This window comes from Seriola lalandi, unplaced genomic scaffold (assembly GCF_002814215.2).
Source record: "Seriola lalandi dorsalis isolate HSWRI2012SDOR001 ecotype SW California unplaced genomic scaffold, Sedor1 jcf7180002054317, whole genome shotgun sequence".
Classification (NCBI taxonomy): Eukaryota; Metazoa; Chordata; class Actinopteri; order Carangiformes; family Carangidae; genus Seriola; species Seriola lalandi.
Window position 1 is genome coordinate 1,278,671 of NW_019524870.1, and position 24,909 is coordinate 1,303,579.

At 40.0% G+C, this 24,909-nt stretch overlaps 1 protein-coding gene across 4 annotated transcripts in view; it reads right to left on the reverse strand.

Moving 5' to 3' along the window:
- The window catches only part of LOC111655410 (KAT8 regulatory NSL complex subunit 1), a 30,703-nt gene extending 9,946 nt beyond the window's left edge, over positions 1–20,757 (reverse strand). For 2 of the 4 annotated variants that reach the window (XM_023406808.2, XM_023406806.2), the window contains exons 1-5: positions 15,864–16,328; positions 11,571–13,044; positions 2,015–2,156; positions 1,674–1,757; positions 242–351 (exon numbers count right to left, since the gene is read on the reverse strand). In XM_023406808.2, coding sequence (XP_023262576.1) covers positions 242–351; positions 1,674–1,757; positions 2,015–2,156; positions 11,571–12,976 — 1,742 coding nt within the window. In that variant the 5' untranslated portion in view covers positions 12,977–13,044; positions 15,864–16,328. Of the gene's footprint in view, positions 1–241; positions 352–1,673; positions 1,758–2,014; positions 2,157–11,570; positions 13,045–15,863; positions 16,330–20,085; positions 20,169–20,742 lie in introns of those variants that run through there. The other 2 variants (XM_023406807.2, XM_023406809.2) reach the window with 2 other exon arrangements.
- Between the last annotated feature and the right edge of the window lie 4,152 nt (positions 20,758–24,909).

A 24,909-nucleotide genomic window follows, 5' to 3' on the forward strand; every position in this document is an offset into this window, starting at 1 on the left:
TTCCATCTGTGAAGGTGGAACTAATAAATGTCATATTTTTGTTTGAAAAATAACCAAAGCCAATTTCTTTTGTGTTCACCTAATCAATTAAGCAACTAATTACTGCAGCTCTAAGTAACATCAGCATCTCATTATTACAAATCCCCAGAATTCATTATCATCAAGAACTCCCCTCTTGTGTTTCACAGAAAGCAGATTGCATACTGGGAACTTGATATTAGGTCATCATTATCAGCCTCACCTGCTAAGGACGCCATTAACTGGCTGTCCATTTTGACTCTTCCAGGGGCCGGCCTCTGTGTTGCTGACGTGGGCGGTGCCTGTGTGCTCCAGCCGCTCTGAACCAACATCCTGCATCGACAGATAAGACAAAGCCAGTGAGGCTGCAGCTCGTGTTGAACTGCCAGAGGAACACAGGGCTGACCAGCAGCACTTAGCAAACCCAGGATATTTAAGGAAACTACATAACAGACAAACTGAATCATCCCGGTGCTGTGGCCTTGAATTATTCAGTCCAGATTTGTGAAAGGAGCTGGGCAATCCCAAGGTTTAGAAACCTATTCTGCACTGTCATCGCCATGCATAGCTGGGAGCTGCTACTTCACAAGCTTTTTTACACTAATGAGCACAATTTCATGGTTACAATCAAAGTTAAATTCATCCTAAAACTTAACCTCACAATTTGAGGTCTCTATAGTTTCTCTATAATATTTAACCAGAGAGAGAGCAGATTATTTTTGTTTTAAAAAGAAATATTCCTCAGCAAAGAAACAAAATCCTATAATTTAAGAATATAAAAGTGAAAACTGACTGTGTGACTAATCAACATGCAGTAATCCACCAAGGAGAGGTCACACCTGCAGTTGTACTGGCTTCACAAACATTTGTATAAGCAATTTAAACAAATCCAGAGAGATGGGCTCATCCTGTTATAAATTATGTGGAAATTATTTGGATATGAATGTTGAAGGAGCTTATTGCGCAAAAGCTCTTTTGTCTGATTCACTCAGACCTGAGGGACAGATAAAAAGAAATCATTTCCTGTGAACATTTAACTTCCACCAGATGCTTTGATTTACAAGAACAAACAAGTTCAATGTTTTTTCTGATGATCAGGTAACGATGAATACAGTTGTAAGTGAACAGGACAATCAGTAATATAACATCCAGTGCTCAGATAATTAAAACCCAGAATTAAGGTTGGTTTAATCAAATATTTTCATTGAACTTTGCATATTTACAAACTAAAAATTTGTTTTTTTTGTAAGTATTAATATTTTTACACAGAAATGTTATTCAAATAGCATACAGCTGTTTTTTTATGAGAATATTTGAAGCTTATAGATTTAATGCGTGCTGTTTTTGTCTTCATTGCATGAAATATAACCTAAATTACAACTGCATCAAGTTTTTAGGCTAATTTACTGCAAGATCTTTGAACAAGTGCTTCTTTCCCCCAGCGGCTGTATAATTTTTTAAAGATAACCACAATGTATCACAAGCAAGCAAACTCACTTTTTCCTTAATAAAAACAAAAAACTCCCGTATACTCATTAAGACACAACGTTTGAGACAATGGACAATAATTTGGTTTATATTGTAAGCTCCAACAGACAAAATATGGCGAGCTACACAGGAAAACACACCCCTCTGTTAGCCTCCACTCTGCTTACCTGAGTACTGACAGGCTCTGCTTTCACCTCTGTCCCACCTGCAGGCACCGCACTGGGGGCAACCCCTCCCAACTCTACTAAGCCCTGTGGAACCAAGACCTGAGTGTCATTCTTCACCCCAAAAGCAGAGGGAGCACCACTTACATTACATGAGCGCGGAGACAGTTTGTCACACAGACAGCCTGAAGTGAACCAGAACATCACAGCAGCTTCTTCATCATGCAGACTCCATGGAAACTTTTATAGCATAGTTCTCTGAAGTCCACACATTATATTCCAGTGTTCACACTAACAGATCCTCACACACACATATCTGACAAAACTCAAATATAACAACTGACCTTGCTGGCGCGGATCTGTCTGTAGATGTCGGTCTGCTGTCTGATGCGGTACTCCAAGTCCGAGATGTGTGCCTGGAGCCAGTTCCAGTGGCTGATGATTGCAGCTCTCTCCACTGTGTAGCGACTCTCCGCCCGTTTCCATCTGATGGTCAGAGAAGGTGCGAGTATGAGACCATGGGTGAAAAGGTGCAACAAAATGCCTGATGATTTACATGTTATAATAGAGCTGCAACTATCAGTTGATTAAAAATACAATCAAAGGATTAGATCAAGCCATTTTTGAAGAAAACTTGCAACAACAACAAAAAAATAATATCTCTCTGAAAAATGAAGATTTTTAAAAGACATTTTCTCTATTTTATTTCACAGTTAACCGAATACCATTTGCTTTTTGGCTGTTGGTTGGATTAAACAAGACATTTAAAGATGTCACCGGACTCTTCATTCTTTTCTGACATTTTATAGATGGATTTATAGACGGGTTCAGGATAAATTGTATAACTAACCAGCAGATTGATCAATAATTAAAATAATCATAGAGGCTGCAGGGCTCACAATATCAAATCATTTTCCCAAAGACAATTATTATTAGTTACAAGCAGTGTAATATGGTGAATGTCTGGTCAATCACACTGAAACAGCCTGAAATAGTAAATTGATAAACTGAAACTTATCATTTAGAGAATATAATCTAGTGAGCCTTTGAGCATTTCCTCTGCCAGACTGCAGAGGTCAGTGAATCAGCATTATACAAAGCTCCCAGCAATGGCAACTGCAGGCAGCACATAAAAGCTTTCTAATCAAAAAACAATACGATCAGACACGCATCATTAAGTGTGGTACAAATGTAAAAAAGGGGGTTTTCATTTCACAGCTTTATCCCATGTCAAAGAATGAATGCCAACTGAGAGCAGAGTACTCCATTTTACCAGTATGACACACAGAATGGGCATTTCAAAGGCAGACATGAGAGGAAAATGTCTGCTCCTGCACTGTGTAGCAGCAACCACAGAGGGCGCCGTTTCATCAAAATACGGGCCGCAGTGACCGTGGCTGAACAATGAAAATAATGACTCAGATGGCAGACAAAGATAGACCTTACACTCCTCTGTGCTTTCTCCTCCCCACACCCGCCCCTTTTTTCAGTTTTTCAGGGCTCCACCAGGATGGAGGAAGTGGAGAAAGACTGGCGGTGAGAGGGGGGAGAAGAGATGGGAAGGGAAGGAAGACGGGAGGAGGGACAACAAGGACTGGGAAGCTCTGGCAGCCTGGAGAGGAACAGACGGCCTTTAAAAGCAATCTACAGGCCACAGGGTGGTGGAGGGGGTGGGGCTGGGTCAGGGAACAGTGCAGCAGACACTCAGATAACCAATAATCCAACCAGGAATCCTGTCTTATTGTGGAGCTGAATGGACAGAGTTATTGTTGCTTTGACGCAGACATCAGCCACCAATCAGTGGAATGAAAGATGGCATGATTCCTTCCAACATTTAGCCATCTATGGCTCGTTCACTGCAAAACAGCATCAAGGACACTGCTGCAAATACAGCTGCAGTGTTTTCGGCTAATAACATTTCCTATTGCTGATCTACAAACTCAGGCCTGTTGTGCTCACATAAACAAATGTACTGTTCTTAACACACTAGTTGGTGAATGTTCACAAACACTGCAACACTCCTGAACACGCCCATGGCTGGTGCATCAGATCAATGCACTGGCAATCCATTTGCATCTCTGAGTCCCTGTTGAGATTCATCTCAAAGCAACACTGGTGGCTCAAATTGTGTCCCACCATCCGATGCACAAATTACGCCGTCCGTGCGCCATGATTCACCAAGTGTTGGGTGGACAACTGATCGACCAAAAGGGTGGATAGGCCAGGTGGAATGTCCCTGAGGGTGAAGTGGAAAATGATTTCAAGGATATTCATACACTGTACGACAGGGAAGACCGGGTGCAGGCTGCAGAGATTGTCAAAACACTGAAGCAGGAGCAAACATCTCAGCGTTGGCCTTCTTACAAAGACAAGAAAGGCTGTTCATAAAGGTCACACGACGGGGATGCTGAGCTCTGATCAAGACAGGGTGGGAAGAAAATAGCACAGTGGATCCCAACTCCTTGTGTTGTGTCCTTGTGTTATATTATTAAGGACTGATTCAGACCTGACATGTCAGGTGAATTAAATGAATAAACTCAACAGTTCTCTGGTTCCACTAGTGAAGATTACACTAACAGGGATGCTAAAACTGCCATTTAGTAAAATATAAATCCACATAGGCCTTCATGAGTCCAATGATCTTAATCGTCAGAGTAACAGAGGAGTATGAGGAGGAGGGGTCAGTTAGCTGTATTGAGAACCCCCCCCTCTACCCACACTAGGATCTCCATTCCCCCCCCGTAACCAGGACATATTTTCCTCCCCCTCTACTCCCACACACAAAGCACCAGCGGCAATCACTACAGCCGCCGTTTTCTGGCTGTCAGCACATTCTCCATTGTGGTGCTTCTCTGGATGTAGCGCATATGTTGTACGCTACTCGGCACCCCTATACCATACTGACCCCTCCAAAACCAACATGACCAACAGGCGCCCTCAAGGTGAGAGCTGACCACTGAGCATAGCCCGCATATAAACACCTGATGTCTGCCTACCAATGGAAATTTACCTTGAACAGACGCTTGTGATGTTCCTTCACGTTAGAGAACCTATGTTCTTATGAATGCTTTCACAGCCCCTGACAGTTGAGCTGCTGCTCAGTCACTGCATTTCATGTTGTGCTGCAAAAATCATATTTATATCAACAAACCAAGTGTATTTTTAACAACAATTTCATCATCTTTGGTTCTGCCCTCCTCTACTCCCTAGAGTGTGTTTGTTAATACTGGAGGGGGGGTGCAGTCGTTACCATATGGACACACAATTGGCCGGTGGAAGGAGATTAATTTTCTATTTGTTTGACGCTTGTAAGAAGCTGTGTAATTATGCACTACACTTCACAATATTTAATGCTCAAGAAATGAATCTGCTCTGCCATTTTTTGTTCATCATTTCATCACTCAGCACTGTGAGCACATGTTAACATACAAGTCCCACACACAAGTGTTCTGATGTATCCTTTATCCCACACTCCACTACAGGGAAATGTTTCATAAAGCTGAACCTGACTGCACCATTATGTGCTTACTTATGTGTTTTATAAGCAACAGTTTTATCAGAATATACAACTTCAACACTTATTGAATAGGAGCAGGCAAGCCTCCCAAAGTAAGCAACATAATTCCAAATCTTCCAAAACTGTACGATGTAATTTTTTTATTTTTCTGTTTCTGATGATTTAACAATCATATAAACCTTAATCCTTAAAATTAAACATTAAACAAAATCTATTATGAATTGTAAAAAAAATAATGTCAGAAAATTCTGAGTTAAAAATGAATTAAGGGCAAAACAGCATAGAGCACAAAAATATCAATGAATACATAAGGCAGACTGAATAGAGCTGCATCTAAATAGCACAGAATATGCAGCCATCCACCTCATTTCCGTCACACTCTCACCTCTGGATGTGATCACCTGTGCTCAGCTGTTTTCTCTGACACTTTTATGCACAAAAATACAGCAGCAGTTTGAGTTCTAGTTCCAAGTCCAGCTTTCATCTGTCCCCCTTTTCCCTCACTTAGATTGAGCTCCTTGTTTCTGCAAGGTTTTGCAGATGTGCCCCAACTGTTAAGTGCTGCTGCTGATTGAAAACAGGATTTCAATGTCCATAGTTTGCTCAGGTTGGCAGTGGAGAGAGGACAGTGGACCTGGCACGCTAGCTCTCAAAACCTTCCTGCCACAATGGTTCAACTCTGCACCTCCAAGCTTACTCTGCAGAACAGGATCATATGAGGCCATTAAAGCAAAGCTGTGATCCAGGCTACATCTTCTAAATGCAGAAATATTAGGCTGTTAAACAAGTCTAAACTGGATTAACATTTAGGCTTAATTCAGGTTAAGGGTGTAAATGTAACTATGGCATTAGGGCTAATAACAGACACTCAGCTCAAACTGTGGGAAAACGCACTGGATCAGAGCAGCCCCAACTAAGCCCATGTCAGCTATCTTTGTTTTTATGCATTAGACAGCAACATTAATTTCCATTTCCCCATGTTTTACACATGTTCAGCTTCTTGTACAAAAACCTGCCAGAGGAACATGCTATGACGAAAGGTAACACAATACAAAAAGCCCTGCTTTTCCATATGAAATCAAATAAAAAAAAAACACCTTCCAATTATGCTTCAAAAACCAGTCAGTCATCATTCATGCTCAATAACAAGAACAAGGGAAATCAAAGCAGCAGCTGTCATTTTTTTCCCTCCAGAGTCAAGGATTTTCAAACACATTAAAAGAGCTGAAAATTATCCCAACAATGAAACATTTCAGAGCCTGAAAACAGCCTTATATTTCAGGTTTATTCTGCTATGCCATGATGGCAGGCTGGAGTTTCACAGGACAGCTGGTTAAACTCATCTTTTTACAGGAAGAAACTGCTCAGGAGCCAGGATTGTGAACGAGGCAGGCCGACAGGGTGTGGGGCAGGAAAAACTAGAGAGGGCAAATTCAGCCAGAGAGCTGCAGCAGTCATTACATAAAAGAGGGGGGTTATGTAACGCCTGTGGGTTCGTGTTGAGGAACTTGGGCTGAGCTAAACACATCCAGATGTGTCAAACAGGACTAAAACCTATACAGGCACTCACATATATATATATATATATATATACACATACACACACACACACACACACACACACACACACAGAGCAATGAAAAGAGGGAGAAAACACAGCTAAGCTACTCAGACTGCAGAGTAATGCTGAGCCATAAGCATGAAAGGCACGCTGTAGTCTCAGCCAACCTAGTTACCCTAATTCACGAGCAGCAGGCAGACAGGCATTTTAACTGTCCTATTGCATAAAGATCACACAAGCAACATGTACTCGTGTACTATCTGTAGCTTTATCATCTTGCAGACAACACTCCTGCAAACCTAGGTGCCTTTCATTCCCGGTCAAATTTCAGACATTTTCATTGTTCTGTCCATGAGCCATTACATAAGATCTGAGATTTCCTGATGAGCATTATTGTTGCCTCAGAAACAAGAAGCTGTGCCCACTCTTTTCTCAACACAGAACAACCCGTGCTCCATGTAACATGCCTAAATAACACACTTCCTGTGAATATGTAGTTCTCATGCATCTGCTGTCTAAGTCCTTTTGCAGCTAGTATAAAAACAAGATTGGTATTAACATTCATTTCTGGAGCTAGCAGCACCCACACCCTGGGTAGAGGCCATTGTGGACGTCACATTCACAGACAGACAAACTGGCTGGAGCAGAAAGGCCCTGCAGCATAAGCAAAGCAACAGATGTTGGCTGGCCCCCAATCCTCTAAGATACGGGAAACCACGTCTACAGTATAGACAGGGATGACAGGATTAGTTGTAAGCAATGCACTGCATCCAAACAAACAGCCCAAATAGGTTATTTTCCACACTGCTGTCAACTCAGCTGACGTTAAATAATTGAGGTGCTGCTGCCTGAAGAAGACGTTACATTGTCTGTAGTGTTGACTGGTGTAGTGCTGTAAGCCATTAATTGGTAACTGAGACAAAATGTCAGTTGTGACATTATGGTTATACATACACACACGTACACCCTACTTCCTGGAAGATTAACATGTTCACAATGAGCTATGGTTTCTCCTCTGCAGGGTTGGGAGCTGAGAACCAGTTTTCAAGTTGCTGTGGGATGCTGTGCTGACTATACAATGTGCATCACACGGCTGCTTATGAAGGCATTACAGATGGACAGTTTTAAATTTCTAAAGGCAGCCTTCACTCAGCGTACATATAATTACTACGCTTACATGTACAACCGCTTGGCAAACACACGCAAAACTATAAAATGATGGATGCTTTTCTGACAGCAACACAAAAACTATCATATATGGAACATCTGAGCAAATTAACTTGGCTCTCGGAGCCTGTTTTGTTATGCTCAAATTACATAATTTTGCTATATTGTGTAGTAAGAAATAGAGGGCCTTATAAAACATGACTGAACTAGTTGTGAAGTGCTCTCAGGTCTGGGTTATTTTTATGAGTGAAAAATAACATTTGTTTGTTTCACAACTTCTGCAGGGAAGGCAACATCTCCATATTTGCTTCAGTGGGCTGTTATCTAAAGCAGTAACTAATTAATCAGTGATTTTTCCCTTGACAACTACACACATTACTCTTTTGTGTGGTGTTATAGAAGTTAAGAACATTTAGGGAAGCTATATACACAAACAGAGGCCAAAATCACCTACTGCATTACAATTATTAACTACATCTGCATTTCATTTAACCATACATACTGTGGTACATCCCTACTGTAGTTAGGGATGGGAATCAAGAACCGCTTCTAGTTGAGAAGCAGTTCCAACTGGTTCGATCCATCGACATAATTTGCCTTTATGCTTAACGATTCCCTTTTTGGTGCCTTCCACTTAGATCCGCGTGCATTTCAAAACAACGACGCACATTTTCGCGAAAGGCAGTCGAGGAGTCGAGTAAGTGTGGCTTAATTTCACACAAAATGACGCTCAGTCTCAGCAGAGTAGTGAAGTTACGTATTAGTGATGTGTTGGTCACGAACGAGACAGCTCTTTTATGAGAACGATGGGAGCCGGCTCACGTCCGAGAGCATTTTTTTGTTGTTGTTGTAAATGAATACAAGGCAGACCTAAAGAGGCAGACAGCACCCCCTCCTCGAGGGATTGAACAACTACAGAGCAGTTATCTATCTTGTTCAGTGTTCAGAGACTCATAATAAAATTTGTGTTGTTGACACTGAAAACCTGTAAAGGCCTACTATTTTTCCCCACACAAAATCCACAGAATTGATAAAGGAATGGATAAAGAATCGGATGGATAAGCACAATCGATAATGGCATTGGTATCAATAAAATCTTATCAGTTCCCATCCCTAACTGTAGTACAACTGGTCTGGCTGACTTTTACTTTCAAGAGATGAAAGAAGAAACAAGGGAGATAGTTAATGAACATGATAGCAAAGCTGTAGTCAATGAACACACATCATTACGACATTATACTGATCCACTGACAAAAAAGCAATAAAAACTGTCATTACATTTATGGAATCTTATTTTTACATGCTGATAAGTTTGTAGTTGCTAACAACAGTGACAGTTGCAAGAAGCTGGAGTTGCTTCACTGAAAAGAAAAAAAAACATTTACAATGGTTGGCCAATGGAAGGTTTTCATGGTAAAGCAGGAACAAGATGCGTCATGTTTTCTATAACAAAAGATTAACTGCAGCTCAGATTGAAGCAAATGAGGAAAAATTTGTTTGCTACCAAGAACTTTGCTTGGTTGTTTAAAAATGTTAGAGAGTGATTGTTCAAGATTTATTAAAAAAAAAAAAAAAAGCAGCAGTGACTGTAAATAGTGAGGAAGGAATCATGTTACCATTGTACAGACTTAGCTGCCATGCCCATACCGTATAATCTGAATAATCTCATTCTCTTGCAGGCGCTTCCTCAAGAATGTAACTACACAAAGTAAGTTGTACTACATCAGCTGTTTAGAGACTGCAAGAAATATGATTGGTCCACTTGGCATCTGCAACCAACCAGAGCCATTTATCTATTAATTAGAGCATGAATATAATGAGAGAATAGAAACAATTACTTTGGGTATGTAAAAAATGCACATCTTGATAATATATGACAGATATTCTCTGCTATGTAAAAGAGTCAAATCTTATGCTGAACTATCTATCAGTACCCCTCTCATGAACACCTTGAGAGTCAAGATATGTCTCTTTTTCACTCTCGTAACAATAAATCACTTAACAAATAACAACTTAAATAATTGATCAACTGATTCCATAATAAAAAAATTGTTGAAAAAGATTGATTGATGTGAATGCAAATGTTAAATCAACTTGTGATTACTTTTGTACATCCCAAACATAAAGTCTTACTTATAGTAAATAAGAGAAATGCTAGTATAGGACTTAATTACTTCCATGTGTAAATTTATGACTCAGGAATCAAGTAAAATGTACATGAAATTGAATTAGAAAAAAAGGAAATTTCAGGCCTACTTTTCTCTTCCATGATCAAATTCCCTTTCTAACAAACTTCCTGATTACAGCTTTCACCCTCACTATCAACATATTTACTTCTTCGCGTTATATTATGGACGGTCGTTTTCTGAATACAAAAACACTCAACTTTTTTTAATTGTCATTTCCTAGTTTAACATATTCATAGTTTAACAAAGTTTAACAGAACAAAATTGTAGAGTTTGGTTTTTAAGAGCTAAAGATCTGATATAATAGGCACAGTGGGAATTTACCAACCCAAAAGAATTCTTTGTCTGAAACCGGTGTTTACATAAACTACTCATTATCACTTATCAATCTCTCTCACTCTTCCTACTCACTCAGATCACATAAATGTAACTGTCCCTTCCCCTTGAAAATGACGTGCTTTAAGTGCTCTAATGCCTCCTTTGACCTTAAAACGGAGAAGATAAAGTATTAAAATATTACATTACAAGCATTTTTTGCTACTTTTGAATCATGCTTGCAACACAAAGAGACACACACAGACACTTCCTGTTGTTCCAGTTATGAAGATATTTAGGTCAAAGGTCTAAAGTCAGCACAGTACAGGATAAGAAAATCAGTGTTCTTAGCTACTTCGTTAATAATCTACCCAATCCTACACAGGTCAGTTAGTCCATTAACGCTGCTGACCCACCTGCTGTATTTTTTTTGCCTCTTTCCAAACACTAATGACACAGAAATGTGTACTCTGATGTGAACTTCCCATGGAATAAATTTGCAGGCTCCTGCTGAGATCAACCTGACATCACAACAGGCAGTGTGTAAAAAAAACATAAAAACTCGCACCTTCTGAAAAACCACCATCACCCCCAACTCTATGATACCTCTTGGTTTCAGTTTAAATCAAAACATTCACTGGCTCCGTGGGCGCTCACTTGTTCGCTCTGCAGATAAACAGAACGTTCAGTTTCAGCCTTGGCCCTCTCAGGAGGAAGCACTGTGTGACGAGAGAGCTTTTTACTTTCAGTCCGTTCGAGCCTGAGCATTCTCCACAGGATGACAGCGCCCACACAACTATACTCGCTCTCTGGGCAAATGGTATCTCTACCCCTCCCTGGAGTTTGACCCAACCACTACTAAGGCAGACCAGGCAGTTATAATTGTCATCACCACCTGCTAGGTCTGAGCAGCATATTGCAGGGCCCAGAGATACAGGGACTTTCACAGGGCAGTTGAAAAGAGTAATGTGAGATACTCGAGTATGAGGCAAGTGTAACAGAACTATGTAGTCAACTATTAATGAATCATTTCATAAAAATACTGCTTTCAATATTCAACTTCAGCTTTAACAGTGAATTATTGTGCAGTGCTGCAGATATGTACAGCTCTAAATAAGCCTGATGTGTCAGTGAGTGGGGACATTTTTACTTACATTTTGACATGTCGCTGCTCAATGTCCACTCTGGCCAGCTCCTCCTCCTCCAGGTCAGAGTCCCCTCCAGAGCTACTTTCTGTTACGTCTGAGTCAAAGGCGCTTTCTGCTGAATGAAGGTTGGCTGATCCGCTCAGATACAGCCTCTCCAGTTCCAAGGGCATCGAGCCACTTTTCAGGAAGCGACCGAGGCCATCTCTGTTGTTTGAGGAAGAGTGGCGGCCACTCCTCCATGTAGCTGTGGGGGTTGCTGTCTCCGATTTGCGGTTACCAGACAGTAGCCGGTTGAGAGCGGAGTCCAAGAACCCACCCAGCTGCTGTTGAATGTGCCGCTCCACCTGTTTGGCCTGTACCACCTGAAGACGTTTGCGCAGGCGCCTTAGCCGGCTTTCGATCTCAGCTTGGCGGCTGCTGTTGAGAAGGGTGCGCTCCCTGACATGAGCATCAAGGCTGTCCGAGGAAGAACTACAGGGTAGAGGAGGCTGTGGTGCAGGTGTGCATGGTGGAGAGCCCTGCTGGCTGCTACCTGGTTTCTCCCTATCAGAGCCCTGTGGCTGACTGGTAGGCGTGTGTGAATCAGCCTCCTCTAAATTTACTTGTTCATTGGGGTTGGGGCTGTCATGGGTAAAGGGGGAAAGTGCAGCAGACTGAAGCACTGGCGGTTCAAGGTTTTTTCCATCAGTATTTTGAGAAACCCCAGAGGAATGCTTCTGTTTAAGGGTTCCTTTCACCGGGATATGCCCTGATAAGGTAGCTGTCAAGGTCTCAGAGTCCAAGGGCAGGTTCTGCGACTGAGAGTCTGTGGTGGCAGAGGGCTTGTCACCATTCACTGCCACTACACAGCCAGAGCCAGACATAGTGGCCAACTTTTTGGCCAGGCCATTGACAGGTGCCATGGGCTGGCCACCTCCGTTGGTGCTGCCACTCATGAGGCTTTTGAGCTGGCCGCCAGAGAGTTCAATCGCCTGCCTCTTCCTCAACAGGAAGTCTCCTCCGCCGTTGAGCAGGGAACTGGGCAGAATTCTGTGGCTTTTCAACACAGACTGTTTGATGAGGACTCCTTGCAGCTTAATTGACTCCTTAGTTGAAGGGACAGGTGTCACATCAGAGCATAGGTAAGAAGCCACCAGTGGCTGGAGCTTGCCCAGGGCCGAGGCCTGGGCCACAGAGTCGGCTTGGGGCTGCTGTTGCTGCTGTTCCTGGTCGCCGCCACAAAAGTCAAGAGGGCACTCTTCAGAGGCGGACTTGCACTTAGCGGAGCCGCTGCTATGGATGAGGATGTTGCTGGCGTTACCGTTGTTCTCTGCACTGGCCGGTGAGAGACTTGAGGATGGGGCAGCCAGTTTGAAGCGGATGTGGTGAGCTTCGGCTGGGGCGTCGGTGAGAGCGGGCGCCATCGCAGCCATGCAGTGCAGAGGGACGGGCACCGCGGCCTGCTCCACACCACCCGCTTACTGCCCCACCTGAGGACAGCCTGGATAGAACAAAGAATAAAGACACAAAGAGAGGGGAGACAAGAAATAGAGTTAAACGCACAAGTCTAATGAAATTAAGAAAATTCAAATTTTACCTAATCAAATTCTGATCTTTGTTGATTTAGGAGGGTGTTGGGTGGAGATATTTTCCTATCAACAATTCACAGGTAACATTAACAACCTTGTACAGCTATGGACCTAAAACCACACAGTGTAAACAAACATACACAAACACGACCAAAATCATGTTTAAATACTCTTAACACTGAAACCAGTAGCTCTGCAAAAGTTTGACTGACATTAGTGCGCTCATGATTAATCAGAACATTATGTTTTGGGGAAATGTATAAAAAATACAACAGTTCAAAGAACTCAAAAACATGCTTTAATATCAGTAAAATACTAAAATGTTTTTACATAATTTTCCATATTAAATAGTATTTCTTAAGTGTTAAGTAACATGAAGGTATGCTCTACCTACATACAATAAGGATACAACTGAACTACTTGCACTACAGGTTCTGTGAGCCTTTGGAGTCAGTGGAAAACTACTAACCACCACCTAAAAAGAAAGTACCATTCCTCAAACATTTGGCACCAAATATAATCAGTACAAATGCACTAATACCACTGCTTAATAACAAGTCCAACATACTGAGTCGAACACAAACCAAGTGAATGTCTACAACTAATCTAGTTAAAGGCCTAATCAAATGAACGGGTGACTCATTGACATTTTGCTGACCTGCTGGCTGCGAGTGTTGCTAAAAATGATCCTACAAAGCAACTGGGAAAAACACTCCAGGTGAATGAAAGGAACATCTCTTAAGATTGAATGTGCTCATTTATTTCTGACCATTTCCTTAGCTTTTGCAACATTTCAGAAAATGTAATCTAACTCATTGTAATAACAATAATGTATTTCTCTGCAGAGGAGCTTTTTTGCTACATTTAAATAAATATTAAAAAAATTACTGATATGCCCTGACCTTGGGGAATGGGACACTGACAATATACATAGGATAACAACAGACATCTGAGCGGAATCCCAGGCCAATAAATAATTCCCACAACACCAATGCATGTGTGAACAAGCCTTCATTGTCATTTACTTACAAGGCTCCTCTTTAAAGAATAAGCACTGGAATTAATTTCTGATGAGGCAAGAAACAGGAAAAGCTGATGCAAATTGTCCAAACCCCACTGCCCTACATGTGCCCTGGTAAATCAGTGTGCAGCAGGGTTCCACACAGGCAGCGTAAGTAGGTGGATTTAGGCCCCAGCATTAGTCCAAAGCACATGATGTCATACTGACAAGGTTCCTGTGTCAATTTCAGCTGAACCTATTAGACCTTCCCAATTTCCCAAATAATATTGCCAGGAAAATATTCAAATTAAATATGTAAGGAGAATGATAATGACGTGATTAAGATAAGAGTGTTGTTTCCTGCCATTCACACCGATTGCAAGTATATCCACATTTAACTTTTTTTCTTTTTAAAAAAGCCTCCCTTCAAAAAACACGAGATAAAAGCGAGCTGCATCTCCACGTATCGTCTGCAGGGTCAGATGAATGGGGGCTCAGTATTTCACCGCAGTTTCTAGTCAGCGCGCACTACGCCATGTTGGTATTTCCGAAGCAGATTATGCAATGCAATTCATATACCTAAAGCCGCCCATTCCGCTCCAAACACACCGAGCGTGTTCATGCTATAGGGGAGGAAATTCATTAACTAACGTTAGTAATTTCATAACTATGACTCACATCCATTAAAATAACAGAATACCGGTAAACTGCCTAAATAGAGATGCGTCAAAAATGTCCACATCAAACGTTAGCCAACCATAACGTAATCACCAAAATGTCTTCCTGGTGTTTACAAAAACATTTGTAAATATTACAAACTGGCGCTTCTGCTCTTGGTGCGTTCAAGTGTAATTACGTTATTTCATAATCTTGAAATCTCAACAGCTTCAGCAGAAAGACAGACAAGATGAGTGTTTGTAGCATTGAGCCGTACCAGAAAAAAAAACAGCAAACCGATCACGACGTGTACTAAACTCCCAAGAACTGAAAGATAAATATCTGGATAAACCCGGTCACTTTGTACACTGCGTGCAAATTAATGCGCTTCGCTTCTGGCTAACGTTAGCTGAGGAAAGCTGCTGATGCAAGAAACACAACCTGCTCGAAAGCTAGCGTGCGGGTCTCATAAGCCAACTGCAGTGAAACGCTACCTACCCTCCTCACATTATGTCTCATTTTGTACCTTTCGTTTCAATATAGCGGCTTAACGATTTTTTGTTTTCTTTCCTGCGGAAAGTCGCCTTTCGGCTTTACGCAAATCTCGTTAGGCAAGTAAACATTTTAGTCACTTGCTACGTAACATACGCTCACCTTCCTCAGTGATAGTTTTAAGTCAATAACGCCCAGAGTAATATATATTGTACGTTAAAAGCCATGGAAACACATGCACTAACGTGAGAGTTAAGCCCCGGCTCTGTAATATCGTAAACGTTAATATTTTGGCCACAATGACATGACACCTTCACTGGTTATGGATCACAACTTATTTTAAACAACGCTTTAAGACCTAATGCAAAGTGGAGACATGGTGTGCATTGCAATTAGACTACGGAAATAAATAGAGGCAGTCTGTTGTTGTAAACAAATGTAAATCTATTTACTTGAGCATACAAGCTGGTAGTTAATGGAAATAGTACATAGCGTTAATGCAGATACGTCTAAAGCGGAGAAGTTGGGAGTAGACCTTGCCAGTCTAGCTAGCTCGCTAACAAAGAAAAAGGAGGAACCTACCACGTGACGAGGTTGCACTATCCGAGGGAATTTCGGCAACAATCCCCTGCAGTTTTGGTGGAAAAAAACAAGGGTGCTAACACAAAAACGCGGCTCGATTCGATCACTCTGCCATTAATTAATCCAAAAATGCAGCCAGATTGCCGAAAGGGGCCCGGTTGACAGAGCCGCTCGGGTTCGTTCCGGATTCAGGCAATGGGCGAATCAACGATCTACACCTTGCTCGCCAGCTAGCTCGCCTCGCCGCTACAGCGAATATAAGGCAAGGCCGTGAAACAGTCCTTTCTACTCCAAATTACTTCAAATGTAGGCGATTTCACGGCAATCCTTTACCAAAAATTCTGATTCTCAGTAAGCAAAAGGTAATCCAGATGGCAGTTTGTCGCGGGGCTTTTTCTCTCGTTTTAGGGAGAGACGCTTAGAAAATGGCGGCTAGCTCCGCTCCCTCGGATTTGAGTCTGACAAACATAGAAGTGCTCTGTGTGTGTGTGTGTGTGTGTGTGTGTGTGTGTGTGTGTGTGTGTGTGTGTGTGTGTGTGTGCGTGCGTGCGTGTGTTGCTTGCTGGTAGGCGGGAGACATTTCTCATACTCACCACTAGAGTAAAGGGCAGATAAGAAACGGCAAAAAGCTCAAAAGAAGATACCACAGGAGGGCATTGTCTTCCAAAACACAAGGCGATCTCAATTCTGCACTTGTTAGGAACAGACTTTTATAAAGGTAATGCTGGTAGTTCAACTGGAAACACTGCTGATGCTGTTTAAAGGAATTCTGCAGGTTAAATTTATGACTTTTAAAGGCCTTTTTTTAGCACCAGGCAGAATGTAATCTAATACTTATTTCTCCCTCATACCATCCAAAGTATGTAAATATAATAGATAACCAGTAAGGACTAAATTAAGTAAAAATATTTGTTATATCACATTATTGATCAGTCAATGACTAATTTTCTTCTACTTCTGAGCTGCTGTAACAAGTGAATTTACCCTGTGGGGATCAATTAAGTTTCATCTTATTTCCAGCAGAATATAACAGTAATTCCTATTGATATAATGATGACTGGAACGCCAATCAGGCAGCTATATTTACATTATTTGTTAACAAATTTGTTAGGAATTTACACCTAATTTGTAGGGGGCAGTTGTGTCAAAATGTAGTTTTAATAACTCAACTATATTGATTTATATTATATTATATTTTCTTCTGTGTCAGGTAACTAACACACAGGAATCCTTGTTAAAGGCAGTATTATTAAATAGTACATTATTCCCCGAAGTCTGAGTGAACATGTGTTTGTTGTCTGACCAACAGTCAAAAACACAAACATGCGGTGTTTACTGAACTGAGTCATACAAATAAGAGAAATAAGAGTTAATGTTAATATTTCTATTCAAAATTGTTACTATTTAATTTCCTGATAAGCTCCTTTAAATCCAGGTATGTGCTTGTCTTGAAAGGTTTTTTCAAATCACTGAATTCAGTTCAGCCTTAGAAGGTATATTAAAAAAAAAAAGTCTTAATTCACACAGGTCTTAAATATTTTCTGGCCTGCTATCAACAGTAACATTAGTTATAATTTTGTTTGTATGTTGTGGGCTGTCTGGCAAACAGTGTTGCTAGTGCTAGCCAACAGAGCTTGGAGGCTAAATTAATTTGGTGAACACTGCAGAACGACTATGATTCACTATGTTTCCTATTTCTATTAGTTGTTACAGGAGAGATCACCCCTTTGGGAGGACTGAGCCCAGTTGAGACTGCCTGTCTCTCATGTCACTTTTTTACAGGAAATAGATCGCCCACCACTACAGCAACTGTTGTGAAGGTGCAGCAAGTGGCCACTTGAAGGAGCTCTTTCCCACATGATTGTTAAATGCAGCCATAATCTAAATATAATACAAAAGCATATGCTGTTTGGAAACACGGGGGAAAACAAAACCTACCACATCTACGTGTAACAGAGTCCTGTATAACTGACTCTGTTACATAACGTCATCCCTGAAACTACAGGTGGACATAAGCAAAGACAACAATATAATGCGATTAAATACATTAGCATTTAAAGGTTGTTTTTTTTGTGTGTGTCAGAGGTTTGTGATTGGTGATTTGAGGCTGTAGCTAGATCTCTGTGTTGTAATGGATTAAGAAAATATAATAACTAACAATGTATTATTACAACAGCACAAACTGCAGCCTTAAGAGTTTTAGGAGTAGATTTCTGACAGTCTCAACCAAACTGTACATACAAACTTTAAATAAGGCTGGGTGTTGTTATATGTTACATGTCTACAAAAGCATCTGTACAAACATTTTATTTTAAAAGAAAGTCAAAAATTATAAATGATATTGTTTTAATTTTAAATTGGGTAGTACCAGATCAAATAGTAAGTTACCCACATTACAAATTTGAGCTACTGAGGTTCTGACCCACCTTTAAAATTCAATATTGTTCCTTGGCTTTTGTATTGCATTGCATTCCATTGCTTTACAATGTGTCCATCACATGTAATCTTGACTACAAGAAATAGGACTTGGCATTTATCTGTGTATGCGTGAGGTCTTGTGTTATCATTTAGCTATTGTGGCTTGTATGCATTGGCTGATAATTAATCCCTTAAACTTGAAAAGCATGTAGTTTCAAATTAAGGTGAAGAATTCAATACATTTTTTGCCCAATACTACATGTGACACTGTTGTATCATCTCCACAGTTGTAACGTCTTCAGTTCTTTGATGTTTTGTTCTGTTCAGTTGATCAGTATTTTTGGCACTTAGAGTAATTAAAGCATGTGACATTGTAAAGGTGTTGTACAATATAAGTACTTGTGCAATAGAAATAATTGGGTCTAACTTTCCTTTCGCTTTTAAATTAAAATATAATTTTAGATAAGTTATTATTACGGGACTGTTTTGGTGTTGCACCCCACAAAGATCATTTCACAATGTCTACAGTACTGATATCTCTTTTTATATTTTGGTTGAGGTTTAAATTTCAACAGTAACTCATCTATTTATACTTTTGCTTTAGGGACTATGGTTTATCATGCTTATTTAGTTTATCTAATATGACTTTTAAATAAACAAGATTTTCTGGGAAAATCTTGATATTCCCAGAAATGACTTGTTGCTCAATGGATGTTTACAATGCTGGGCTACATCCTCTGATGAGTAATACCACATAAATGTTTATAATAAAGTTATGCATTATTAAATTTAAGCCTGGTATTAAGCAGAAGAGGGTAATGTAAGTAGTAATAGCATTTACATGGGTTCAGTGCGTCTCATCAGCCAATGCATGTAACTTGCAGTGTTGTACACCGCTTTTACTGTTAAGTAATGCAAATGAATGCGTGTCACTTACTTCCTACAGGTCCTGCATGACCACTGTGCATTATCAGCTTACTATAGTGGAAATGCATAATAAATTAGTAATTATCTATGTGTTTATATGCATGCGTGAATGAGAAAGAGCAACTGCCAATCCATCTGCCCTAAAAATTTATATCTACATAAAAGCAAATGTTTAGGATCATATTGCTGACGTCTGATAGTTATCCAATGTGCTGCAGTCATCCTCCAAACAGGTACTTGGTAAAAACATCTGTCCATCCATCTTCTCATATTGCTCCATGGCACAGTGGCAACAGGTTATGCAAAGTTGCCTAAACCTCCAGCCCCCAAGCCACATCCTTGGGCTCCTCCTGGGGGATTCAGAGGCATTCCCACACTTCCTGGGATATGTAATCCATTTGGCATGTTTTGGGTCTCCCCAGTGTCTGAAATACCTCCTCAGGGATGTATCCAGTGGTTATGCATCTCATGTGGCTCCATCCCAAGCAAAAGAGCTGCTATTCCTTTTGGGGCAACTCACTTAGTATCCAGAATATTATCCCATGGACACAGGTGAGCACTGGTTGAGAACATCACTCTTACGCTCAACCAGAAACACAAAATAAAACCTAAATTATTATTATTATCATTTAGGAATACCTTTAACTCCACTGTTGAAATAGCTCCTTCCCAGGCAAAAGAGCAGTTTTTCCTCTAGGGGTCAACCCGAAAAAAGGCAACTAATTTTGGCCACTTGTATCCACCATATCATCCTTTTTTTCAGAGCTACTGACCACAGGTGAGGGTCGGTTGAGAGCATCGCCCCTAGGAGCAGCCAGAAGCAGCACAGAAAAATAAAAATAAAAACTAAATAATAATTATTATTGTTTAGGAATACCTTTATCTCCATTGTTGCAATTCTCCATTCAATAATCCAAGGGGCCATAATTCCAGTTATCACACGAGGAAATAGCATGACACCTATTGATAAAAAGAGATAGAATAGTGAGACGTTAGTTGAAACCTTCTTAAACAATTCAACACAGAGTCACGCTCAGTAAATAAAGTTGTGAGTCTCCAGGGTTTTTTTTACGTCCAGCTGGCATGCTAACGCTAGCTGGCTAACGTAACCTATCATTGAAAATTTATAATGAAAAAGTTTTAAACGTTGAATAACGTCAACACCGAGCTTAGAAATTTAAAAGTAAGTTATGAAAGGGACTTCTTTGTTGATTATACTGTAAAGAATGTGCTGCCAGTGATTTAAGTGATAGAATTAAGAGTACTTTCTCTACACGCTAGTTCAGAGGCTAACGTTAGCGAGGCTGGTGCCGCTAGCAGGCTAAGCTAACGCTCGTTAGCTTCTTTGCTTCCCGATCCCACAGTGAGTTCTCAATGACTACCGTTTATTTTGCACGTTTGGCATAAAAGTGTACTAAAAAAATCCAGCCTGCTCACGTCAAACAGCCGAAGGTTTAACCAAATGAATATTTTTTCCTGACAAGCGGAGCGTTTGTTAATTTTAGAGAAAATAACAAGACAAAATCTTACTTACCTGCTTGTCCTGTTACTAACCGTTTACGACTTGATAACAACCCTCCGCTCACGTTGCCATTGGTCGACGCTTCAAATCCAGGCTTTCTATTGGCTCGCACAGCTGTCAGTCTTCGCAAATGCCCGTACAGCGGAAATGTGGACGAAAGTTCATAGCACGAAACTTCATTATCAAAAAATATTGTTTTTGTTTGGAAACGTTTTCTTGAGTCTCACAACCTCCCCGTCATTTATAAATAACTGTGTTTACTGTGCCATTAAAAGACTGTTATTTACACCACTCGCATGCTAGCTACTCACACCCAGCCTGATGTATGTTCACTCAAAGTAACTACAATATCTAATATTTTTAACGCTTTGCCTTTGGGACTTTACTCAGAAATGAGCCGCAGATTTTCACAGCACATTACAAATCACAAGTAGATAACGCCGATGGCTTCAAACGAGTTGAATCAATATATTTCATTTGATCTTATTCTTTGCATCTAATGCTAAACAGATTCTGCTAGTGGAAACAGGTTTGAACAGTCTGGGTCTCTCAATTTGACCCCCCAGAAATAGGAGTCTGGCCAGGTTGGGCAGCATGTCACTAAGAAGAGTGGAGTTTAGGCTGGAGTTGGCAAGAGGTTGAGGGTGGATGGAAATATAAATGAGTGGGGCAGCACTGGGATAGTTGTATTGATATCCAGGGTATAGCTTTGCAGTGGGCAGTTACAGAAAGGCCCTGAGAGTTTCCCAAGGAGTGACTGAATATTTCTCCATTTAGTGTCAGTCTGACCTCCCTCAGCCACATACACTGTCAAATACAAAATGAAAGTGACTGGTGTCCCATGTCCATTTCAGCACAGCAACACAGGCCTGAATGAGAAAGATAGTTTTTCTACATTTAGAGTGCAAATTTTTACAAACACATACTGGAAATGTAGGAGTAACAGCTCAACCATTCGATTTGACTGTAGTCTAATTAATACATTATCCTTCATCGGGCTGGAGGAAGAATTCAAATACTTACTAAGGTAAAAGTACTAATACTACGCTGTAAAAATACTTAACTACCAGTAAGTATGCAGGTATAATCAGGCAATTGTACTGAAAGTATTACAAATACTCAGTGCAGACAAATGGCCTCTGTGACTGTTATACTATTATATTTTAAATTATTAGATTCGTATTAATCATGCATTAATGTAAAAGCCGTATTTTACAAGTGGACATAGTTTCAAATTATTTTGAGTATGACTGCAATTGATGATTATTTTCATTATATATTAATCAGCTGATTATTTTCTCCATCATTTGATTGAATGTTTGTAAAAAAAAAAAATAATGAAAATAGTGAGAAACGCTCATCACAATGCAGAGCTAAAAGAGACATCTTCACAACCAATGGACCAAACCTCAGAATTATTAAAAATGATTGAAAATAATTGAAATTATTAAAAGGAACAGCAACAAATCTTCACATATGAGAAGCTGCAATCATGATATGTTTGGTGTTTTTGCATGAAAATCTGCTTAAATGTTGATTGAATTAGTTAATTTTCTAACATGTTTGTCACAATTTATAACCAAGCATCATCCTATGTTATTAACTCTTCATATGTTTTGTTTGCATAAATCTGAATTACTAAAGTAACTAAAACTGTCAACCAAATGTAGTAAAAGAAAAGAAAAGTACAATATTGATGTGGAGTAGAATTAGAAAGTGGCATGAAAAGAAAATGCTCAAATCCCTCAAATTTGTCTTTACTTATTTGAGTAAATGTACTTAGTTGCACTGTCTTTAATGCATACATTGTAATCGATCTGATTAATCCATCACTTCCTATTTAACTACTGCAGGTCGTGCAAGACAGACAGAGGTGGAGGAAGTATTTAAATGCTTTACATACGTAAAAGTAGGTAAGGACAATTTTAATTTGTTTGGTAATTTAATCTATGATATTGCATTCAATAAAATTACTTAATGTTTTGTATGTAAAGTTTTAATCTGCAAAGTAAAAGCTTTCATGTTGTGGATCAGAAGATTTATTGTTGTAGCATGAGGCCATAGAATAAATCAGCATCTTTCCTTTGAAAAGAATTCAGAGTTTCTTGTTGTTACTCTGCACCTTTCCAAAAATGGCTGGTGGCCAAAATGGAAATATATTTTATGCAGATGAAAACCTGTGCCGAGTAAACTATGTTCCACTGGTATTGTCTTATTTCACCTGCCAAACCTCCTGTTAGATATTTAGGATGTTTGTCAGACAGTTTGAGTGGAGAGAGAAGGACATTAAACCAGGCTGTTGGCAAGAAAAGTTCATTTACGACTGATGTCTGACTGACTGTCCAGTCTGTTTGTGGTTTAAAGGTTTGAGGTAAACACTTCAGATCTCTCAGAACAAGTCAGTCAGAGTTGTGTTGAACGCACATTGGCAAAACACCTCGGGTGGTTACCTTTGAAGGATGGAGCCACACAACGACAACTCAGTGTGGTTCATATCACTAACAACAGAGGCCCTGAGGATCTCTCAGACCAGTTTGGTAGCATTGGAGAAACTCATGCTCATCAGAGCAGAGACAGTGCTGCTGACTTGCGCTTGGTTCAACACTAACATGGACAGTTGTTCCTTTAGTTTATGTGCTGCAAGAAACTGGAACTGGTGACTGTTGTATATTAAAAACATTATTATTTAGAGAGAAAGTTCAACTGTGGCTTATGGGAAACTCAGAAGTCTAGTCATATATGTGTGTGATTTTATTTTATTGTCCATTGTATTGCTTGTTAGATACATTGTATGTGATGCATGGAGCTGATGTGAGTATGATGTCACTGAGGCAACTGGACTCCTACGTCCAGGACCACAATGAAAATACAGTAAGTCCTGGACTGGATTTGTCCTCACTGCGTTATTGATGTATGCTGATGTTCAGGCAGGTCCTCAGGTCACAAGAATGTCCATTTCCAGCGCTATATGTAGCTTCACTAATAATAGCTCAATCTGTTTTTTTTATAGCACATCTGAAGTTTTTCCTCTTTGATTTCTCTTCTTTTTTTCTGTCTCCTTGGCTCATTATTGTCCTTTCTGAAACCTCATCTTCATTTTTCTGCTCATTCCTTAAACCACATACACCCATTAACTTTCTTTGCATCCACATTTACACTTTAGAGAGTGTGTTTGTATGAGAGTGGTGTCAAGAGTTCATGGCCTTCATCCTTATGTACCAATCATGAGTAGGTTCCCTTTCAGTCAAGCTTTAATCCTGCTGGAGTGAACTTCCTGTTTACCTCCATTTACATGAATGTGGCTCCTCTGTTGTGTTAATTTTGCCTCATAATACAAGAATCATATTTAAAAGTCACTAAAATCACCAAGGAGATATGTAAATGTAGTTATAGTGAAAACCCACTAGATGGAGCTGAGACATCACACTCGGCACCATCATCACTGCGGCTGAGCCTCTGATGAATTGACTGTGGAGTCATTCAGCTAATGGGCCACTGTATTATTTCTAATATTCCAAAAGCAACACTTTATTTAGCAGCATGCAAAGATATATTAAATGGTTTATAACACACATGTACGTAGTTGTAAGGACATTTGTAAGAGTCATAACAGATTTTATACTATTACAGCTGTGTTTTACTATATTGTTGCAGCCTTTACTTACAGAAGGAGCTATAGTTGTGGACAAAACACTTTTATCTGCTTACAGCTATTCCAGAGTGTATTATAAACCATTTATTAAATGTATATTTAGTGCTTATAAATTCTAAACTGTTGCCATATTTCCTTTAAACTTCCCTTTAGCGTCACAGTTCCCCCCACTATATATGGCTCTTATGGTATATATGTCACATTATTCAGTACCTGCAGTACATTATTATATTAAAATGATATTCATTTTCAAATGTCATTTTAATGGGAAAAATAAACTTTTCCTTTTCATCCAGTCGTTTTTCCTCAGTGACGATCAGATGATCTAATTACTGCAACACAGTGAGACAACAGACAACAAGTGGTGTCATCAGCATAATAATATGCAGTGTGCATCACATTTTATGCATTTCCTTGTAATTTAGAATGATGTGTTTGGTTTATCTGGACACACTGTGAGCTTTGCTAGAATTAAAAATGCAGTTTTATGGGTTTGTGTTGATGGAACGGAATTTATATTATATATA